Below are 19,860 nucleotides of genomic sequence, written 5' to 3'. Positions count from 1 at the left end.
AAAGCACCCGATCTTGGGTGTACATTAAGTACACAAAGGTCAGAGGAGTGTTCATGCGACGGATCTTCCCGAAACTCGTTCCTCATGAAAAGTCGCTGTATAAACCAATCAGAGAGCTCGTTTCATCGAAGGAACCCGGATGTACCCGTGGGGCAATTAGCTACGTCATTGTTCACCGCCGGACACCCGCTGGAAATAAGGAATGGATTTACAACCACTATTAACGTATTCATAACAGATTCCAGGTGAGTGCGTTGTTGACTTCACGATCGAGTGGCACTTGAACTGTGCAGCAGTAGTCTTCTCATGGGCCTGAACCGCTGGGATGTGTTGTAGTAGCCTTACACCGGTTCTCTGTCATGTCGGAGAGCAGCGCAGTGAGCACACAGCCGCCGGTGTCGAGCCCCTCCTTTCTCGGCTCAATAGACGTCCACTATGCGGGCCCACGCAGTATTTATCAAATGTATTTTGAAGTGGGGATATCAAACTGCACTTTGGCGTGTGCAGTACACGGTTTCGTTATTCCCCGCCATGACAGTCCGCTTCCATCGTAGCGAGCTAACCTAGCTAGCTAGCATCAATATTGCCGCACGAGCGCCACAGCCGCAGGCAGCTCGCGCCGTTCGGTGGCTAACGGTTGTTACGTTCGCCGTTTCCATGGTGCTCGTGACTTCTAGAGCCTCTCTCGCTCCGCCGGTTATTCTGTTCGGGCCGTTGGCGAGAAAAGCGAGCTTTTTAATCGGTGCTCCTTCCTGGCGGGCAGACGGAGGGTTTAATGGCGATGTGTTGGTGAGGTTTAGCGACGCTGCGTGTCACAGGCCTAGCAGCCGTCTGCGAGCCGACATGAGCCAGTCTGCCGGAGCGGGTGGGAGGAGACAGCTGCTGCTGCTGCTAACTGCTTCCGACACGGATGTTGTTCACTGGGTCACTTTGGCAGAAGTTGGTCAATTTGAACAGATTCAAAACAGAAATTAATATCTGGCCAGTGTTTTCTGACATTTGTTTTCATATTAAACATTGCAACGTCCCTATAATTTACTATCGTGTCTGTGTCTTGAGAGATTTAACGCTCCTTACTGCCCTCACTGATTTGTTATATACACCACAACATCTGCAAATTATGTCTAAACGAGATTGGTGTGTAATTGGCAAATTCAAATATATTTGACTGCATTTGAATGATTTTTTGATAAATAATCATTTTAATGACTATTGCATTAATTGGTTGTAATCTGTGCTGTAATGTTATCCAAATTAGCATTGGTCAACATTATAAATAAAAAACACAAAACCTTGAACTGGATTTGTTTCTTCAGCAGCCATGGAGTTGTATGCTTTAGGATCAATATGCTTTCTGCCCTTCATACAGCAATGAACAATGACCATAGTTGACAGATCTTCAGAAAAGTCTGACCACGAGTCAGTCGGGTGTAAGCGATCTCCCTTCACCAGTGGAGACGTGGGGATGGACGGGAGCTGTTCCAGCAGCTGGGCTATGGGTCCGACCGTGTCCAGCGACTCTCCGCGGCTGAAGGCTGCAGGAGGCTGTCTGGGCCCGACGCCTGGAGCTGCAGTCTACAACAGCACGCCCTCCTCTGTGGACCGGTCCAAGGAGCAAGGTGGGAACAAGGGCTTTTATTAGCTGTGTATTTTATGCAAGTTTCTTGTACGCTGGTTTGAAACTTTACACCTTTCTTATTTATCCCTTGCATGGACGAGTTCCCTGAGTTTTTTATGAATTTCACACGCATACCAATCGTCAATATTTTTCTACCCATATTGGATATGCAGATCAACGCGTACATAAATGATACCACGCTGCAGTAATGAAGCTACGCTATTTGCTCCTGTGAGAGCGTGGCACAACTGTTTTTTTATGGGTATTGTGTTGCTACTTTCACTCATCCAGTTACAGAACCAAGCCCGTTTCAAAGTGAGAATATGATCAGTCTCTTGAGCTTGTGATGCAGTTGTTGATTTTAATATAGAGCAGCAGCCTGACTAGTTTTGCAGAAACAAAAGTAAGAGTAAATCTGTCTTGTCTTTTCTCCTTTAGCTTGTTTTACAGTCATACTCAGTAGTCATGATCATGTGATATAACTCCTAATACTGATAGCTGTAGCCTACGGTCCAGAAGTTTCCTTTTCACATGTGCCAGTATGTCCTTGAATAGAGTACGTAACATAAGTGTTTATGGCCTGGATCTGGTAAAGTCAAGTTAACTTTAATAATGTTGGCTCTGTGTGTACAGTGGTGAGCGGTGGTGATGGCATTGACTCGCCCCAGAAGGTCCTCTTTCCTCCAGAGCGACTCAACCTAAAGTGGACTCAGGTTCACCGCATTGGGGCAGGCCTGCAGAACATGGGGAACACCTGCTTTCTCAACTCGGCCCTGCAGTGTCTCACCTACACTCCTCCATTTGCCAACTATTTGCTGACACGGGAGCACTCCAAAACATGTGAGTTATTGTTTCATGATGCGTCTTTGGACCAAAGAAGTAATTGTCTAATTGTACATTTGTGCAGTAATTATCACATCTATGATGTATCTAGTAGCTGCCTTCTGGTCCGATTCTTACGTATCAGTGTTTTGTCCATCTGTTGCTGCTGCAGGTCACGAGCCGGGTTTCTGTATGATGTGCACCATGCAAAACCACATCATTCAGGTCTTTACAAACTCTGGAAATGTCATTAAGCCCATTGGTGTGCTCAATGAGCTCAAAAGTAAGTGATTTTCTGTTGAGTAAAACACTAAAACGGTGCCCTTTGACAACATGTTTACCTGTAACGGATGACGGGAGGCGCTGTGTGGCTGTTTACCTTTTTTAATTTTGGAGGGAAATCGTGCGCTGTTAAAATAATGTGATATCCTATCGCAACTTCTTACATATTTCACCGTTTGGGTTTTTTCCTGTCACAGGGATTGCAAAGCACTTCCGCTATGGAAGCCAGGAGGATGCCCATGAGTTCCTGCGGTACACAGTGGATGCTATGCAAAAGTCCTGCTTACCTGGAACCAAGTAAGTTTCAAACACCTCCAACACTGCAAACAGGATTTTTTTTAGCAAATAGGAAGGGAAGTTATTCTGTATTGCACTGAGGCATTGGATATTCTGCTGAGGTCATAAAAGCTACACACTTTTAAAGTATTCATGTTTTTCTACTGATATGTGTAGAGCCCTTGCCAAGTAGGTTATGTACACATGCATGTTTAATAGAGACCCTGGGCCGGCTCTTGTGGCTCTCTGGGGGGAAAGAGAGATTTTAGAAACCTCCAGTATCGAGTCGATTCTTATTCCGTAATAACACGTGGCCTCATCGAATTACTCGTGCTCTGATTCTTCCCGTGCTTGCTCTTGCTCTTTTTGTGACCTGACACTGCAAAATACTGTAAAGTGAAATTTGTTCTCTGCTCCAGTAAGAGCTGGAAATAGTGTTTGTTTGTTGGATTTATAAGGCAACCATTCGGTTATGTGATTGTTTTCCATCCTCGTATTTATCTTTGTGACAGATTGGACCGGCAAACGCAGGCAACCACTTACATTCATCAAGTGTTTGGCGGCTACCTCCGGTCCAGAGGTACGTGACAAGAGTTTTTTGATGAAGTCTTTTTTTATTTGATTTCTCGGCTTTCCTTGACTGATAAATAATCACTGTTGTTTTTTTCTTTTTCAGTTAAATGTTTAAACTGCAAAGCAGTCTCTGATACATTTGACCCTTTTCTAGATATAACTCTGGAAATTAAGGTAAAGAAAACATGTCATGTGGCTCTGATACGCCTGTTTTCTATTTTACTGCATAACAATTAGTCCTGTCACGATCGCCGCTATAGTTGGACGATATATTGTCCCAGGAATAATTTCTAAAAACTATTACTATCATTTAAAAACAATTTTATGTGATTGAAACAATTATAATATAATAGCATAATAGTGCTAGTACATCATTTTAAAGACCACTTTACTTTTAATTCTTGGAACCTTTAAAATTGTAATGTGAAACATATTCTAATAAAAGTAATTTAATTGAACTAATCAACCAAAACAATAAATAAAATAGACCCTTGGGCTGTTAACAAAAAATCACGATGTTTGTGCAATGCGGGCAAATGGTTTATGCCGAGGTCAGCAACAATTGTCAAGTTATAACCTTCAATTTTATATAGCGCTTCTCTAAATACCCGAAGTCGCTTACAGAGTCCAGAGTCCAGTAGTCATACACACACAGTCATACCGGTGTTCATGTCCATAAAGTGTATACTCAGGCAATAACATAATTATTGTGACAGGCATAGTAACAAACCAACGTCTTTCTTTTTTTATTATTTTGGCACTGATCCAAAACCCATTTTTATCTCCATGCAGACGACTCCCAGTGTCTCCAAGTCTCTGGAGCAGTTTGTCAAGCCGGAGCAACTGGATGGAGAAAACGCCTACAAATGCACCAAGTCAGTGGTTTTACATACTAAGAAGAACCAGGGTTTTATTTTCAAAACGTCTATGCGTTTAACAGCTAACGGTCCGAACTTTACTTTTTCCTCAGGTGTAAAAAAATGGTCACAGCCTCGAAGAGATTTACCATCCACCGCAGCTCAAACGTGCTCACCTTCTCACTCAAACGCTTCGCAAACTTCAGCGGAGGCAAAATCACAAAGGTACCGTGACACGTGTGGACCATCGTATGAAGAGCGTGATTTATAATCTGAAAAATGTAAATTAATCGTCTGTCGTTTTGGTCACCAGGATGTCAAATATCCAGAGTACCTGGACCTGCGGCCCTTTATGTCTCAGGCCCAAGGGGAGCCGCAGGTCTACGGGCTGTACGCTGTGCTGGTCCACTCTGGATTCAGCTGTCATGCTGGACACTACTTCTGCTATATTAAGGTACTGGCGCCGCGGTGGACCTCTGTTCTAATCTCTCTGCTGTTGCCAAGTACACATGCACACGTTTGTCTCTCCAGCAGTCTGTCGACAACTCGCCATAACAGTTTAATGAAGAGATCCGACAGCAACTCTTAATCTCGGTCTGAAGTCTTGACGGGTCGAAAGTAAGATGAGATAAGATGTGACTTTATTCATCCCCGGGGGGAAGTTTCTGGAAGCAGCATGTTTACATATATATACAATACAATAGAATAGCAGGGCAGGACATATTGCATTCAAGAATTAAAATAATAAAGGAAATGTTCAAATGAAAGTGTATACAGTGTATCTAAAGACGAAAGTGAAAGCAGTGCACGGTTTATTGATCAATTTGAGGAGGATCTGGCAAGAGGAAATTTATTATACAGTCTTATTGCAGTGGACAGGAGTGTTCTATCAGGAGTGTTCTGTATCAGGAGTGTTCTGTATCAGGAATGTTCTCCTCTATCTGGAATGTTCTCCTGTATCCTTATTCTATTACATTTCTATGTGTACACATGTATCCATGATTATATTTTTTCTTGACAGTCAAAAGTTCTCAACTGTTCTTGTCTTTAACACTTCAAATGGAATGTGAGTAACCGTGGTGATTCCGTGATGTTGACGGCCTCCTCTGCTGCGGTGTTTCCCAGGCGAGCAACGGCCAGTGGTTCCAGATGAACGACTCCTCCGTGTCGGTCAGTGACCTCCGGTCTGTCCTCAACCAGCAGGCCTACGTCCTCTTCTACATCAAGTGAGTAACCCACCATTGTGAATGTTAAACACATTTTAGTGTGAAGCCTCCAACTCATTTTAAAGTTTCTAATGTCACCTTTCATGTGTGTCACTAGGTCCAGTGATGGGAAGAAAGCCGGTGACTACAGCCACATGAGCCATAACCCAAGCATCCCCGGTCAGTCATCTCCACGACCGGTGGTGATACCACGCATCAACACCACCGTCCACCCCCACAACAACAACAGTGGCTTCATAGGTCCACAGCTGCCACCACACATGACCAAGGTACCACAGACTTGCCTACAATTAAATACCGGTGATGAGTCGTAGTCGAATGTTAAAGATATGTATTCAATGTTTGACCTGGGGTACTTCCTGTTTCCTCCTCAGCGCAATCTCCACGTTAATGGGAATGGATCTCTACGGGACTATCCCAGCAACTCCAAGCCCAGCACCAGCAGCAGTGTGGCGGACAAACCTAGCCATGGACTGGCCTCTGCCTCTTCCTCTTCGTCCGTTTCCCACTCCATCAGTCGACCCACGATGATCCCAGACCAGGACAAGCGGCAGAAGCTTTCCTTCTTCATCGGACAAGGCAAACCCAACCGCCCGTCCTCCTCCTGCTCTTACAGCCAGCCGTCCTCTGCCAGCAGCTCCTCCTCGTCCTCCTCCTCCAGCTCGTTATCCTCGTCACAGTCTACCTCAGACGTTCGCTTTGTTCCACGGCAGCTTAACCTCGGTAACGGCATGTCTCGCAGTAACGGGGCTCACCACGCCGGAGGCAATGGAGCGTCGTTCTTGGTGCCGTACGGCCAAGAGTCTTCGGAGGAGTCGGACCAGGAGAACTGTGGCACTTTGGAGAAAGGCTTTCTGGCCACGTCTCACTTTAATGGGAACAAGAGAACGGGAGAAGTCTTTGATCATTCGACTCAAGCCACCAACGGGCAGCTGGGAGCGCTCCACAACGGTAACGGAATAAACAGACCAACCAACGGTCTCTCTGCACCCAGTCAGAACGGGCACCATTACGAACACCACAAAGTGAACGGACACAGCACCCCTGATAAAGTAAATGACACGCGTTGTGTTTCTGATATCTTCTCATTGCATATTAATAACCTAGTGAACAGTAGTTTTGAGTCTAAATTGCTTTATTCTAAATAAAACGTGGCCTGTTTCTGCTCCTCAGGTCTCTGGCAGTAATCATGGAAGTTCATCCTCTGTGGCGACTGCTGCTGCTAACGGACTCGACAGTGACCACAGTCTCACAAGGTAGGGTAGCCCCTGTAACACTGACTTAGTACTCCACATATCAAGCAGGTACACAATCTGTTTGACGTTCACAAAGCAATATTTAAAAGCTGCATATTTAGTTGTGTTTGTTTCTACAGCAAAGAGGCACCCGGCTCCGCCTCCCCCCAGGCCACTTCCTCCCAGAGCATCCACCCTGCTGCCGGTGAAAGCCAGACGCTCTCCACTCCTGACACGAGGGCTACGAATGTGTCCGAGCCGCTCCCTCCGCATACGGCATCCTCCGCCGTCGGCTCTCCGCCCTCCGCCGCTGCGACGAAGACCACCTCTGTCTCGTCGAAGGAATCCGCTTCCTCTTCCGCTCGGCATCGCAGCCCCACCGCCTTATCCATCCCGCCGGGCCGCTCCCCAAACACCAACGGGGCCTCCGCAGCGCCAGAGAACGTCGGCAGAGGCGTGGAGGAAGCGAGAGATGCGCCACAGAGCGGCGAGCTGTCGGCAGAGACCGGAGGACGCACAGAGGCTCCGGAGCAACACCAGCCGAAGCCCAGTTCTAGAGGCAATGAAGTCCACACGCACCCAGACGGGGAGCGAGACCGACTGCACTCTGACTGCAGCAGAGAGCGAGAGCGACACTACAGGGACAGGAGTCACGAGCGGGAGAGTGTGGGTGATCGGCACCGTCACAGACGGGACTCCAGAGACGACCACCAGCACCACCAGCGCCCGCACAAGGACCGCTTTCCCCCCGCCAGTCACTCCTCCAGGGACTGGGAGCCTGAGCATCGCTGGGAGCGGACGACCCACCACCCTCGGGAGCGTGATCGCGACAGGTGCTCGAACCATTACCACCACTACCACGACCGCCGCTACAGAGATGACAGGGACGAGCGGAGGGGGGGCGGTTACCCCTACGGCGAGAAGTCCCACGGCCGAGAGAGGTGGCGGCAAGACGGTCGGGAACCGCGGGCGCTGAAGGACAAGAGCAACGGCCGGGAGAGGGATTATCATCCGTCGAAAGAAGATCCCTCCTCGCCCGCCACGGACACCTCCACGAAGTCCAAGGGCTCGTCCCCTCGGGCCCGTCTCTCCTCGTTCGAGTCGGATCAGAACCACAAAAGGACGAACGATCCTCTGAGCAAGGAGAGGGACGACAGCTCTGAGGTCCGCCGCTCTCGAAAACACAAAAAGAGCAAAAAGAAGAAGAAGTCAAAGGACAGGCACCGGGAGAGCGGGTGAGTAACGCCAGCTGTGCCTCCCTGCTTCGTGGGGTGTATGTTTGTTTAACCAATCGACATTAGAGAATCACCCGTCATCATTTTACACCCTTTAAATAAGAAAACAAGACATTTGAAGGCATCAACTCGGGCACTGAGGTTGCGATCAGCATCCTTTCACTCTTCTGATATTCTCTCGATTTAATCGATGATGAAAATACTCTGAGCTGTAACTTGTTTCTCGAAGCCTGACTCAGTTTTTCCATCTTCCCCTAGAAGCGCCGAAGTGGATTCGGACGGAGCCAACGATTCAAAGAAGAAAAAGAGGAGGCAGCGGAGCCCCGGAGCAGCGAGGAGCCACAAGAGCAGCGAGGAGAAGGAGAGCCGCAAGCGTCGCTACGACGACGACAAGGAGGAGAAACGCGACGGCGCTTCTTCGTCGCCGGAGAAGCGGCGGCGCTCGGACTACGCCGACGGCAGCAGAGAACACCTCCTCCCCTCCAGCCACACCTCCCCCACACACGGGTCCACCCACCACCATCTCAACGGATACAAAGGTATTGAAGGTTTTTCAACATGCAAAAGTAATAATAATAATAATAGTAATAGTAATAATAATAATGCTGCTGTGGAGCTTGTCGGTGAAAAGTGTTGGTCCTGTTTTGCAGGGAACGGTTACGGCCACATCAATGGTGACTCCCATGGATTCTCCAGTGGCTTGAAACACTGACTCTGAGTGGCCGCCACGTCTCATGATTACCACAGTCTGCTCACCATCGGTACACAGTGGGAACTCTTATCGTAGGTGCAAATATTTACGCTCCTCGCTATGCAAACGGATTGTTTGGAGGCCTCTTCTTTCCCATTTCAGACGCGTGAACACCATATTAGCAGCAGAGGAATGACATCAAAGACTTTTTGTTGTTGTTGACGTGGCGCTTCTTTCCTTGGGAGCATATTGTATTTTCACCACGACAAAAAGTGTTTTTAACTGTTCAGAATTTTTATTTTTATTTTTTACGGCAGATTTATTTGCCGTATTTCTAACTATTGGAAGGGGGAGAAGAAGAAGAACAAAAACTGTCACCCGATGAAAAATATTAATATATATACTTGTATGAACACAAACAAAATCCTGGAGCTTATTAATTAACATGTCGACTGCTGCTCAGAGGATCTCAGGACTTAAACTTGTCAACATCCATCGCGGATATCCACCTGCTTCGAAGGAACTAAAGGGAAGCGCGAGAAGAGCGTTAACGATGTCACCATACCCACACTGCAATGTCCCACTTTATTTCTTTTTTAATCCCACTGGGAGCGAACACGTTGATGGAGGGAGACGTCAACGAAGGAGGCTTCGCTGACTGATCCCTCCTCGTTACCATGGACACACCTGAGGACTTCCCCCAGCTTTTTAGTTTTTAATTTGGTTTCTATTGTTGCTCTGAAGCCTAAGATTCACCCTGTAATTGTTTTGTTTTTTACTTTTTCACAGATGCAGGTTTTTCTTTCTCCTCTCTGAATCATGCCTCTCACATTCTTTTTATTTTCTTTTTAAACATTTAAAAACGAAACAAACAAAAAAAGCACCGGTGTGTTTATCATGGCCGTGGACCATTTGTGTTTTTGCTTCTTTTAAAAAAAAATGAAAAATACAGTTTTGTCTTCTAGCGTCATCAAAATACTGTGAATTTAATTTTCAACTGTACTATCAGTTACTTTTTATACGTAACAATCCTGTATCAGGGTTATCATTCGATGTTTTGCTTTTGTTTTTAAAAACATTCATGTTCAATTTGACCATATTCTTTGGACTAAAGTTGGGAATGAGTCTGGCTTTCACTTTTCCCCCCAACTTTAGACCCTTTTTTTAGTTTAGCATGTCAGAATTTATACATTGTATAAGGTAAAAAAAAAAAGCCTTAAAATACATTTGTTAATATCGGAAATTGTACATTGTTCTCGGTCTTTGACTTTGTTTACAAGCTGTGTTGAAGTGAATGAAACGTGTTGATTGAGATGACTGACGAGTTGTCAGGGATTTTTGAAAAGCTCCTGTCTGCCTTTTGTATAATATATTAGGAAATAGACCGATTGTATCCGAGCTTCTTGTTGATCAAACGTTCCACAATAGTTAAATTATGATGTAGATACAGAAGTGTGGCTTGAAACCGATCGATGGCACTCTTCTCACACACACACACACACACACACACACACAGACACACACACTTCTAGCTATTGGCGAAATGGCTCAAGTCGGCTATACTTTATTCACACCATGTTTCCATGTTTGGAATAACCAGACCCGATGTGTTTCGCTCTTTTTACTGAATTCACACTCACACAATAACCGTTTTGTGATCAGCATGTCATTTTATTCAAAGTATTCAGGAGCAGAAGTCACGTTTAAATCTCACGACTCCTTCTCATGAAACATGAGGCCGCCTTGTTATTGATCTGGCAGTCCTCTGATTCCAGTCAGCGCTCACAAGAGTTGTGAAAAGAATCCAGTATCTCCTGTTTAACCTTTTCAAGGGTGTGTTGCGCCCGCCTATCTTCTATATATATATATATATACTCTCTTGTCCAACTTAGCATAATGAGTTTGTATTTCATAAAGCATCATGTATTCTCTGAGCTTCAGTGGGAGGAGGCTCCACAAAGCCCCTCCTCCACGATCGTAAAACAAAAGAAAGGTGAACGGGTATCGGCTGCGGCCCTTTATGATTTACATGCTCCACCAACACAACAGAGAAGGGAGAAAAGAAAACAGTATGTACAATATGTCCTATACATGCATCATGTAAATCGGGGGGGGGGGGCGATCCTTTTTTTGTTGTTAAAACAAAAATCAAGAAAATAAATACAAAATAAACTTGAACACAGGAGGTGGATCGTCAATACATCAAATGACCGTTTACAGAATCAATCATGGATGTTTATAGCTTTTCAAAACTGCGCTCGCATAAAAAGGTTCATTACACTCGATATGAGTGTCGAATAAATCTGTGTGTACAGATTCAGTCACTCGAGGGGTTAAAAATCAGACCAGCTGATTTCATAAGATTGAGGCTTTCTGAATATTTCAGTTGAAGACAAAATGTTGACTGGCATCTGGGAGTCCAAATGAAAGGGATGCCAAATGAGGAGGAGGAGGAATATTCAGGGTTGAAATCCTCCCGTAGATGTAGCGCCTCGTGTGTCCAGCAGAGGGTGGTCTCGTCCCATTTGCCACGATTCCAGTCACGGCTCATTCATTTATCCATTTCTTTTATTTTTCTTGTCAGCTTAGTAGAGTTTCTTTTGCAGGCAGTCCCCCCAAAAAATAACATCTGTGTCCAGGGCCCGTCTCGGGGGGGGGGGGGGACGAGAACTTCAGGTGGAAATGAACTAGAGGACCCCGACCTGTGTCTGCTGCTCATCCTCCAGACCTGGAAGAGAAACAAACGTGACGCACACGCGCTCGTGCTGCCGGGACTCTGCCGGTCCCGGCCGAAGCGGCGGCGAAGCGGTCGAAAAGGCGCTCGCTCATCATTTCTTGTTGGCGATCCTCCGCTTCCTGGTGGCCAGCATGTCGTAGAAGGGATCCCTGCTGATGCTCGCTCTGCAGAAAGAGAGAGACAACAGATCACTACACATCATAATAACACACACACACACCATCTCTACTGTGTGTGTGTGTGTTTGCACAAATCCCCCAAACAGAAGAAGGACTCCATCAAGACTTCCAGCAACTAAAGAGCCCAAAGAACCATCACTTCTATTGAATGATACACAGGTCGTCAATGCTAAGTGGATTCTTCAATGTAATTAGAAGATGGAAGCGTTGAGTAATATGATTTCTGCCGTGGTATTGATCACATGTTCCACAGTTTAGCCGAGTGGACGATGACCGGCCAGCTGATCAATTACCCATCGCTGCACCTCCACTCTCTACTTTCCGGTTAACAAAGCGGCTTTTCTACACGACCAATCAGGTGTAAGGGATGCCAAAGCACCTCTGGGACTGCAGCGAGGCAAAGTGCCTGAGTGAGTGTGTGTGTGTGCTGAGCTCCAATCAAAAGGAAGCTTATCTGGCAGAGCAGAAATCACCTCTGAGTGTTATCCGTGTAGAAGTGTGAGAAACAGAGTCACATTTAGTCACGTGTGTGTGTGTGTGTGTGTGTGTGTGTTGCTTTCTCACAGTCAAGGTCAGACATAAGAGTCCCACAAGGGAGCCGCCCGGCGTTGGCTAAGTGCCCGCTCGGTGTAAATGGATCCACGCCACTGCGGCGGCGTCTCTTACTTGATGGATTTGATCCACTCGTCCTTCTCCTCCGGCGTGGGGGCCGATATCCTGTACACCACGTGGTTGCCCTCGACGACCCGCCCGTCCGCCTCCGTCTTGCAGGCCTTGATCACCTGACCTTTGTGGCCGGGGTTGTAGACCTCGAAGCAGTTCTGGGGGGGTACAAATATATATCGTGTCTTTTCCTTTCTTTACAAAGTTTATGATCTCTGTGTGAATTTAAATTCAAGATATTGTCGGAATTTCAGGTTCTTACAGGTTTCCGGGGCTCGTCCACCTCTCGGATGCTGAGGTTCTCCAGAGGAATAATCCCACGAGGCTCTTTATCCTGAAAACACACACACACACACACACACATTCAGTGCGCGCAAAATCAGTGTGTGAAGATGGCGCAACGACACGTAGCGAGAAGAAAGGATCCCGCCAAAATAAAATCACTCACTCAAAAATCTTTGAAGAAACAGAATTCATTCAATGGATCATATCCAATCAGACTGAGTCCTCTTGGTCCGACCACTGGGGGGTTCTCAATGAAATGCACATGTTCCATAAATCCTGTCAACAAAAAACCTGCTTCTTCAGTGGAAGACGTCTTCAAGGTCTTTAACTTCACTTTAAATGTGTTACAGATACACACCATGACTATTTTACAGGAGCGAAAAAACTACTAATGTCACAAAGTTGACGCAGTAAAGAAAACGTTGCGCGAAAAAAAATCACGGCGTTGGTTATTGTACTCATTCTGGTCACGGAGGGGCCGGCACCCGAGGGACGCATAACCTACACTCTACATCCTCCATCTTCCACCCTGCAGCATCTTGTGTCTGAGGGGCCAGATGTGTGTGTGTGTGTGTGTGTGTGTGGTGGGGGGGCAAGCCTTGTGTCCTGCTTGTCATCTTGAGGGGGCGCAGCAGGGGGAGGAAATGCCCTGGGACTGCTGCTCACAGCTGGCTGTGTGTGTACCCCCACTGATGTAAGTGTGTGTGTGTGTGTGTGTGCGTGCAGAGGGATTGGTGCGTGTGTGTGTTTTGCGGTAAGGGGGTGCTCTTAGAAAATGGGGGGGGGGGAACCGTTGACAGACAGCGGTGAGGGGGGGGGGGGCACTTGGCTTGCGGCTTAGCGGTGCCAGATGTGCGCCGTAGACTTTGCAGATGTTTCCCATGATGCCTCGTGAGGTTCATTTGGGTCAAAGGGGAGCTGTGAGGAAAATACCTCTGTGTGTGTATGTGTGTGTGTGTGTTAACCAGAATATATATTATCTATATTATATTCATTCAATTCAGTTTATTTTATACAGCCCAATATCACAAATTATGAATTTGCCTCAGTGGGTTTAACAGTCTGGAGACATACGGCTGTCGCGCATTATTTGTCTCACACACTTAAAAAACCGGTCAATATTAGATTTAATTTATTAAGAAATGTATATTTCAACAACAAAAAAATGTTTATTTGCTTTCTTGCAGAGAGTTGGATGAAAAGATGGACACCACTAGTCTCTGTCTGCCAAACAGGAAACGACAGCCTGCAGCTTGTTTCCCAAAACAAGGACCAACCCCAAAGAGTAGAAACAGGAATCTGTGGTTTTTAAAGGAGGGTCATGTGGCGGCATGTCGCCACCACGAGTCACACACAGAACCTCTTCTCATCTACACAGAACCTCTTCTCATCTACACAGAACCTCTTCTCATCTACACAGAACCTTCTTCTCATCTACACAGAACCCTCTTCTCATCTACACAGAACCTCTTCTCATCTACACAGAACCCTCTTCTCATCTACACAGAACCTCTTCTCATCTACACAGAACCTCTTCTCATCTACACAGAACCTTCTTCTCATCTACACAGAACCCTCTTCTCGTCTACACAGAACCTCTTCTCATCTACACAGAACCTCTTCTCATCTACACAGAACCTTCTTCTCATCTACACAGAACCCTCTTCTCGTCTGCACAGAACCTCTTCTCATCTACACAGAACCCTCTTTTCATCTACACAGAATCTTCTTCTCATCTACACAGAACCTCTTCTCATCTACACAGAACCCTCTTTTCATCTACACAGAACCTTCTTCTCATCTACACAGAACCTTCTCATCTACACAGAACCCTCTTCTCATATACACAGAACCTCTTCTCATCTACACAAAACCCTCTTCTCATATACACAGAACCTCTTCTCATCTACACAGAACCCTCTTCTCATCTACACAAAACCCTCTTTTCATCTACACAGAACCTTCTTCTCATCTACACAGAACCCTCTTCTCGTCTAACACTCTGCATCTTCCTTTAAGATCCAGTCAGAGATTCATTTTTTCATGTGTGATGTGCGTTCCGGTCAAAGCGGCGTCGAGTCGGCCCCGCCCACTTACCGTTGTGTATTCAAAGTAATAGAGGCAGTTGTCGGTCAGAATGAACCACCGTCTCTTCCACGTCTTCACGCGGCCGCCTGCGGAGACGAAGAAGAGGAAGAAGAAGACGAGACGTTTGAGTTCCAGATTTAAGAGGCGACGGCGTCTGTGTGCATCTGGAGGTTAAACCTGCAGGAGGCCTCAGCTCCACGCGCCACATCTGGTTCTGATCATCAGCTCTCTGCATTAGTAGGCTAATCAGAGCACGCACACACACACACACACACACACAACCCAGTCTCAAGAGATGGATGCCTGAGGGCTCTGCAGGCTCGCTCAACACACACACACAGACACACACGCGATGATTTAAGAAAAGCCTGCTTTCAAAACAATAGAATAAAAAACTATTTTGATCATTGCAGAGGACGTTTGAATTTGTAATATGTAAATACGAGAATCCAAACATTTGAACATCTTAAAGTAGCAACACTCTAGGATAACTCCCGAGAAGAGACTCGTTCTCTCCATCTGCCTCAGATAAAAGGAGATTATCGGGATTATTGGATTTTCTGTTAATTACATCATCAGTGATGCAATTTACCCCTGTAATCCCCCAAATATGTGTGTGTGATGTCAACGTGTGCCCCCGTGATCACACGTTTGCTGACTCAGCAGAATGAGCACAAAGCAGCCGTTGCTGATGTCATCCATACGTAATGTTCTCTTGACCCAGATTTACACTCAAATCCCAAAATCTGGAGTGTATTATAAATGAATAATGTCTACTTTCACGCACTCGCTGCGTTTCACTCATTAAAATGTAATGAGGATTTAAAATGTCATCTACTGGTGTCGGGTTATGACAACATATTGAGTCAAGATTTTATTTTGCCAGTCTGAAGAGTTATTTATTATTATTATTATTATTATTATTATTATATTTATCCCATTACATTTAACTTATCACTTGTTGTTCATGGACACTCTGGCGAGGACGTATGTGAACACGTGACAGGGAGTTAAAGGCCCCGCATCTCTCAACTTCATATTTAGAATTTTTTTAAAGAATATTACTTAAAATCAATGTATTTATATCTTTATATCTTTTTAAATATTTGTTTAAATAACTTTATTTCATGACATGCTGTTGACACGTGGTGATGATGGGGGGGGGGAGGGGCAACTGGACCTCAAATGATGTGACAAGTGCAGCTGATGGGATGATGAGCGTGAGGTACTGGGAGAAGAATGACGACAGGCGAGGGTCTACTTTACGTCACTGCATGATCAGCCACGCGGCGTAGCTACACATTCCCACAGCGCAGACTCAAGCAGCCCATTCACTCCCTAAAGCTGAGAGCATGTGTGTGTGTGTGAGTGTGAGTGTGTTAGTGTGTGTGTGTGTGTGTGAGTGTGAGTGTGTTAGTGTGTGTGTGTGTGTGTGTGAAGCGCAGGGCCGCCTCTAACGGTTCAAAGCGTGAGGCGACCTGCTGCTCAACTCTGGAGGAGGCAAACGCCGGTTGATGTCGGGGCAACGCACGTGAGAGTTAATCTGGGGGGGGGGTTAGTCGTTTTGGTGACTTAAAGATAAAGCTCAGCTTTAACATGAAGGCGTAGGCAGTACAAGTGACCACTGGGTTGTCAAACTACAGTGAATACGGCAGGTCAGTGAAATAAAGCAATCTGAATTTTAATATTTCCATCAAAATAACGAATTAATATGGATGTCTTTCAAATAAAATCTGGTTATCTTGGCACATGTTAGTGAAAAGAGGAATAATAATAAAGAAGATGTGCACTTGGGGGTTTTATGACGCCGACGGTTATCTTTTAATGCCGAGAAATCTTGAGATAAACATTGTTTTTAGGCGCTCACCATCTGAGACGAGCCCTCTGCGTCATCCAGAGGAATGCAGCTAATCCTCATGCAGAATTAGAGAGATCACTGACCTTCAGCTGACCTTTGAGATAACCCAGCGCCTCACACTGCTGTTCTTATTAGCCCAATAACAACGCCGACACAATAAGCCAATTAAATGAGGATGGCATGTTCAGGGGGGGCCCGGTGTGCTGAGGAGACAATGGCCAGTGTGAGGGCAAGGAGGAAGGAGTGTTACCTACCTCCTAATACAGATTGTTAAGAAGGGACAGCCATCACAGAACAGAATGAGAGGACAGAAACACAAGAGGTGGAAAAGTGTGAGAGGTTAGAGGAAAAAGGAGAGTGGAACCAAAAAACACAGAAGAAGACACAACGAGCACAAACATCATCACAATAACGGTAATCAGACACAAAGGGAGCATGGCTTAGAGGAGAGGAGAGACAAAAGGGAGGAGGAGAGGTCACGAGATGAAGGACGAGGGAACGAAAAGACACTTTGAAGTTCCTTCACAGATCGACTCAAAATCTTATCCAGTTTGTTTCCATCAAATATGAAGCTGCATGAGCAGAAATGATGATTTGACACATTTATTAACTATCAGCAATTTAGTAAACACTCGGCTCTGTTACCATGGATACCTTTGTGAGCTAGCTCATGAGCCAGGTAATTCACACTGGGAAAACAAACTAGGAATCCTATTTAAAATGCCAACATGTGTCCTAAAAATCCAACAAAAAGGGGCATTTTCTCTTAATTTTTTCCCCATGAGAGCCAATAAGAAAATATTGTGTAATTTAAAAAAAAGCTTTAACTTCAGTTTTTTCATGTGTCACTAAATATTTGAACTAGAAGTTGATGTCCACGTGTGTCCAGCTGTGTCGGCGTAAAGGGCTCACCACTCAAATTAAGATAAAAAGGTCCACAGCCACGCTGGCGGCTTCGTGGCGCCAGACTCCGGTGGTGTGACACCACGATTAATATATTTCTCCATTTTGGACTATTAAGTTGTCCGTTCCCTCAAAAATCATCTCAATCAAGACAGTTTATGAACTCGCACATTTAAGCACATTTGAGGAGTTCCCCTGTAGTGACATAATTTAACATACTATTGCAAACGCCAGTATGACCTTTAATCCTTAGAAAACATGATTACAAATATGAAATACTCAATATGTGTTTGGGTTCAATTGTTTTCCGTCTGCATAACGCAGCAAAATTAATGTTTAATTCTGCTGGAATTGTCAAATTCTGAGTTACGGAACTTTGGCTATTTTTAGCCATCGAGCCCAAGAGCTGTTAACCTCCAAAATGGCCGCCTGGAAGCTCATCGTAAACCAGATACTTACAACCATAAACTAGACTCAGGGAAATAAAGGATACGGATATCTTAGGAAATGACTGAGTGCACCTACCGAGCTTCAAGAGCCAGCCTTCTCTGTCGGGGTTGAAGAACGTGTGCGTCAGGTCGTTCCCGTCATCTTCCGGGATTTTGAAGGGCTCGTTTTTGATGCTGTCGTACAGGTTCTGCAGACGGGTGAGGAAAGTATGAATCAGAAACAGGCGAGCACAGTGAGGTTGACGCTTGTCGTGACAAACCGACGCATCGCGGACACACGCTCACCCTGAGGAGCTCCTCTGGGAGGTCTCCTCCCTCGTCGATGCCTCTGTTCATGGAGATGAAGCGCTCCACGGGCGGCTTGTCTCTGACGTTGGGGTTGTGCAGGCTGGTGTTCAGCATGATGATGGCGAACGACAGCACGTAGCAGGTATCTGAGCGCGAGAAGATCAAACACACGGGTCATTCACCTCTTTTTATTTTACGAATACTTGCATTATTATCCCATTATTTACTTTGTATAGTTAGACAACCAACTTGTGTTGAGCGTGTGCGTAACATGTTCCGGCTTCAGTACATAGAAGAGGACGTCATCGGCATAGAAGGATATCTTTTCGCTGGTTTCTGTTTCTTTTCCACGTTTTTTTACGTTAGCTAAGCAAGCGGATTGGAAAGTGAGTCCTAACTCCTCTAAACGTTGTTATTCCTTTTAAATATTTGTCTATGTGGCTGTTGGTTGCTGCTTCATTCATGCAGGGCTCTCAAGTGTCACGCATTGAGCGTGAGACTCACGCATTTCGGTCTTAAGTCATGCACTCCCGCCACACATCGTATTTCTCACGCTGAAAAAAACTCTCGGCTATTTAATGTTTTAATGTGCCGCAGCGCGCCAACATGAGCTGGCCGCGCTGCCCTCGCCGTGGAGGAATCAAGCGCTCCCCTGGAGTTCTGCTGTGAGGAGCCACTTATCAGCCAAACAAAAAAAAGAAATGGGCAACACAATAGCCAATCAGAAAAAAACCCGTATCTGTTGTATCTGGGTAAGATTTAATCCAGCAACCAATGAAAATAAAGCATCCTGGAATTGCGCGCGACTGACTGATATCCGCAAATTTTGCTGATGGAAATGTCACTCTTGCCTGTCTTCAAAACTTGGGAGCCCTGTTCATGGATCTGAGCCGCTGTTCCCACAACCACGCAGAGATGAAAACTCCTGTATCTCTAAAGAAAAGTCAATAAAAATGCCTTGTGCCTGGTTCGACCACCCTACGTTATTTAAATGAGCTAACCCCATGCCTGAGCATGCACACCGTCAACACACACTACGTTACTCTGAAACCTCTTTCTTTGTTTACTGAGCGTTATAGTTGTAGGCGTTGTTTATCAAGAGGCTACGTATCGCTCAGTCATCCTAAATAATGGATGTCTCTTGTTTGTTGCTGGTTGTTTTCTCTGAACTCGTCTTCTGCAGCGAACCGTGAGCTGTAGTTACTGTCACCTCTGTTCCTGGTGAAACGCTTTACAAATACCGGCCATCACTCAATGCCCGAGGGCGGTGCCTTCTGTTGGCACATGACACTACATCGCTCATCAGTGCATCGACTTTGTTCAACATGAGGGATTCCACACTTTGCTCCTCTGTATCCCGCGCGGTACTTTTGACGTTGCCGAGTGGAAAGATCGACTCAACTCATTCAGAAATAATCGGAAGTTACAATTTGCTTAGTCGGCTGGAACATCGACACCGAGGCAACTAGCGACAAGAAACCAGAGAAGCTAACCAGTTAGCTAAAAGTAATGGATTTAAAGAGCCAGTATAGATAAGATAAGATAATCCTTTATTAGTTTATAGATATCTAGATTAATGACAATGGAATAGCCAA

General features: G+C 45.7%; 2 protein-coding genes across 2 annotated transcripts in view; one reads left to right on the top strand and one right to left on the bottom strand.

Moving 5' to 3' along the window:
- The first annotated feature begins 153 nt into the window (after positions 1-153).
- usp42 (ubiquitin specific peptidase 42) lies at positions 154-10,199 on the top strand. Its single transcript, XM_056430707.1, has 17 exons — positions 154-245; positions 1,370-1,619; positions 2,252-2,458; positions 2,613-2,723; positions 2,920-3,019; positions 3,511-3,578; positions 3,675-3,745; positions 4,364-4,446; positions 4,542-4,653; positions 4,742-4,882; positions 5,554-5,654; positions 5,752-5,923; positions 6,029-6,706; positions 6,828-6,910; positions 7,030-8,124; positions 8,383-8,663; positions 8,775-10,199. The coding sequence occupies exons 2-17, from the start codon at positions 1,379-1,381 to the stop codon at positions 8,834-8,836; spliced, it is 3,606 nt and encodes a 1,201-aa protein (XP_056286682.1). The 5' UTR covers positions 154-245; positions 1,370-1,378; the 3' UTR covers positions 8,837-10,199.
- A 612-nt stretch (positions 10,200-10,811) lies between these two features.
- The window catches only part of LOC130204154 (cytohesin-3-like), a 30,958-nt gene continuing 21,909 nt past the window's right edge, over positions 10,812-19,860 (bottom strand). The window contains exons 8-13 of the mRNA XM_056430716.1: positions 18,263-18,411; positions 18,054-18,165; positions 14,777-14,853; positions 12,657-12,728; positions 12,398-12,552; positions 10,812-11,716 (exon numbers count right to left, since the gene is read on the bottom strand). Of these exons, the coding sequence (XP_056286691.1) occupies positions 11,644-11,716; positions 12,398-12,552; positions 12,657-12,728; positions 14,777-14,853; positions 18,054-18,165; positions 18,263-18,411 (638 nt within the window). The 3' untranslated portion in view covers positions 10,812-11,643. The remainder of the gene's footprint in view (positions 11,717-12,397; positions 12,553-12,656; positions 12,729-14,776; positions 14,854-18,053; positions 18,166-18,262; positions 18,412-19,860) is intronic.

The sequence above is a fragment of the Pseudoliparis swirei genome, chromosome 13, assembly GCF_029220125.1.
Source record: "Pseudoliparis swirei isolate HS2019 ecotype Mariana Trench chromosome 13, NWPU_hadal_v1, whole genome shotgun sequence".
Classification (NCBI taxonomy): Eukaryota; Metazoa; Chordata; class Actinopteri; order Perciformes; family Liparidae; genus Pseudoliparis; species Pseudoliparis swirei.
The sequence above is the reverse complement of the archived record's forward strand: the minus strand, read 5'-3'. Positions and strand labels throughout refer to the sequence as shown.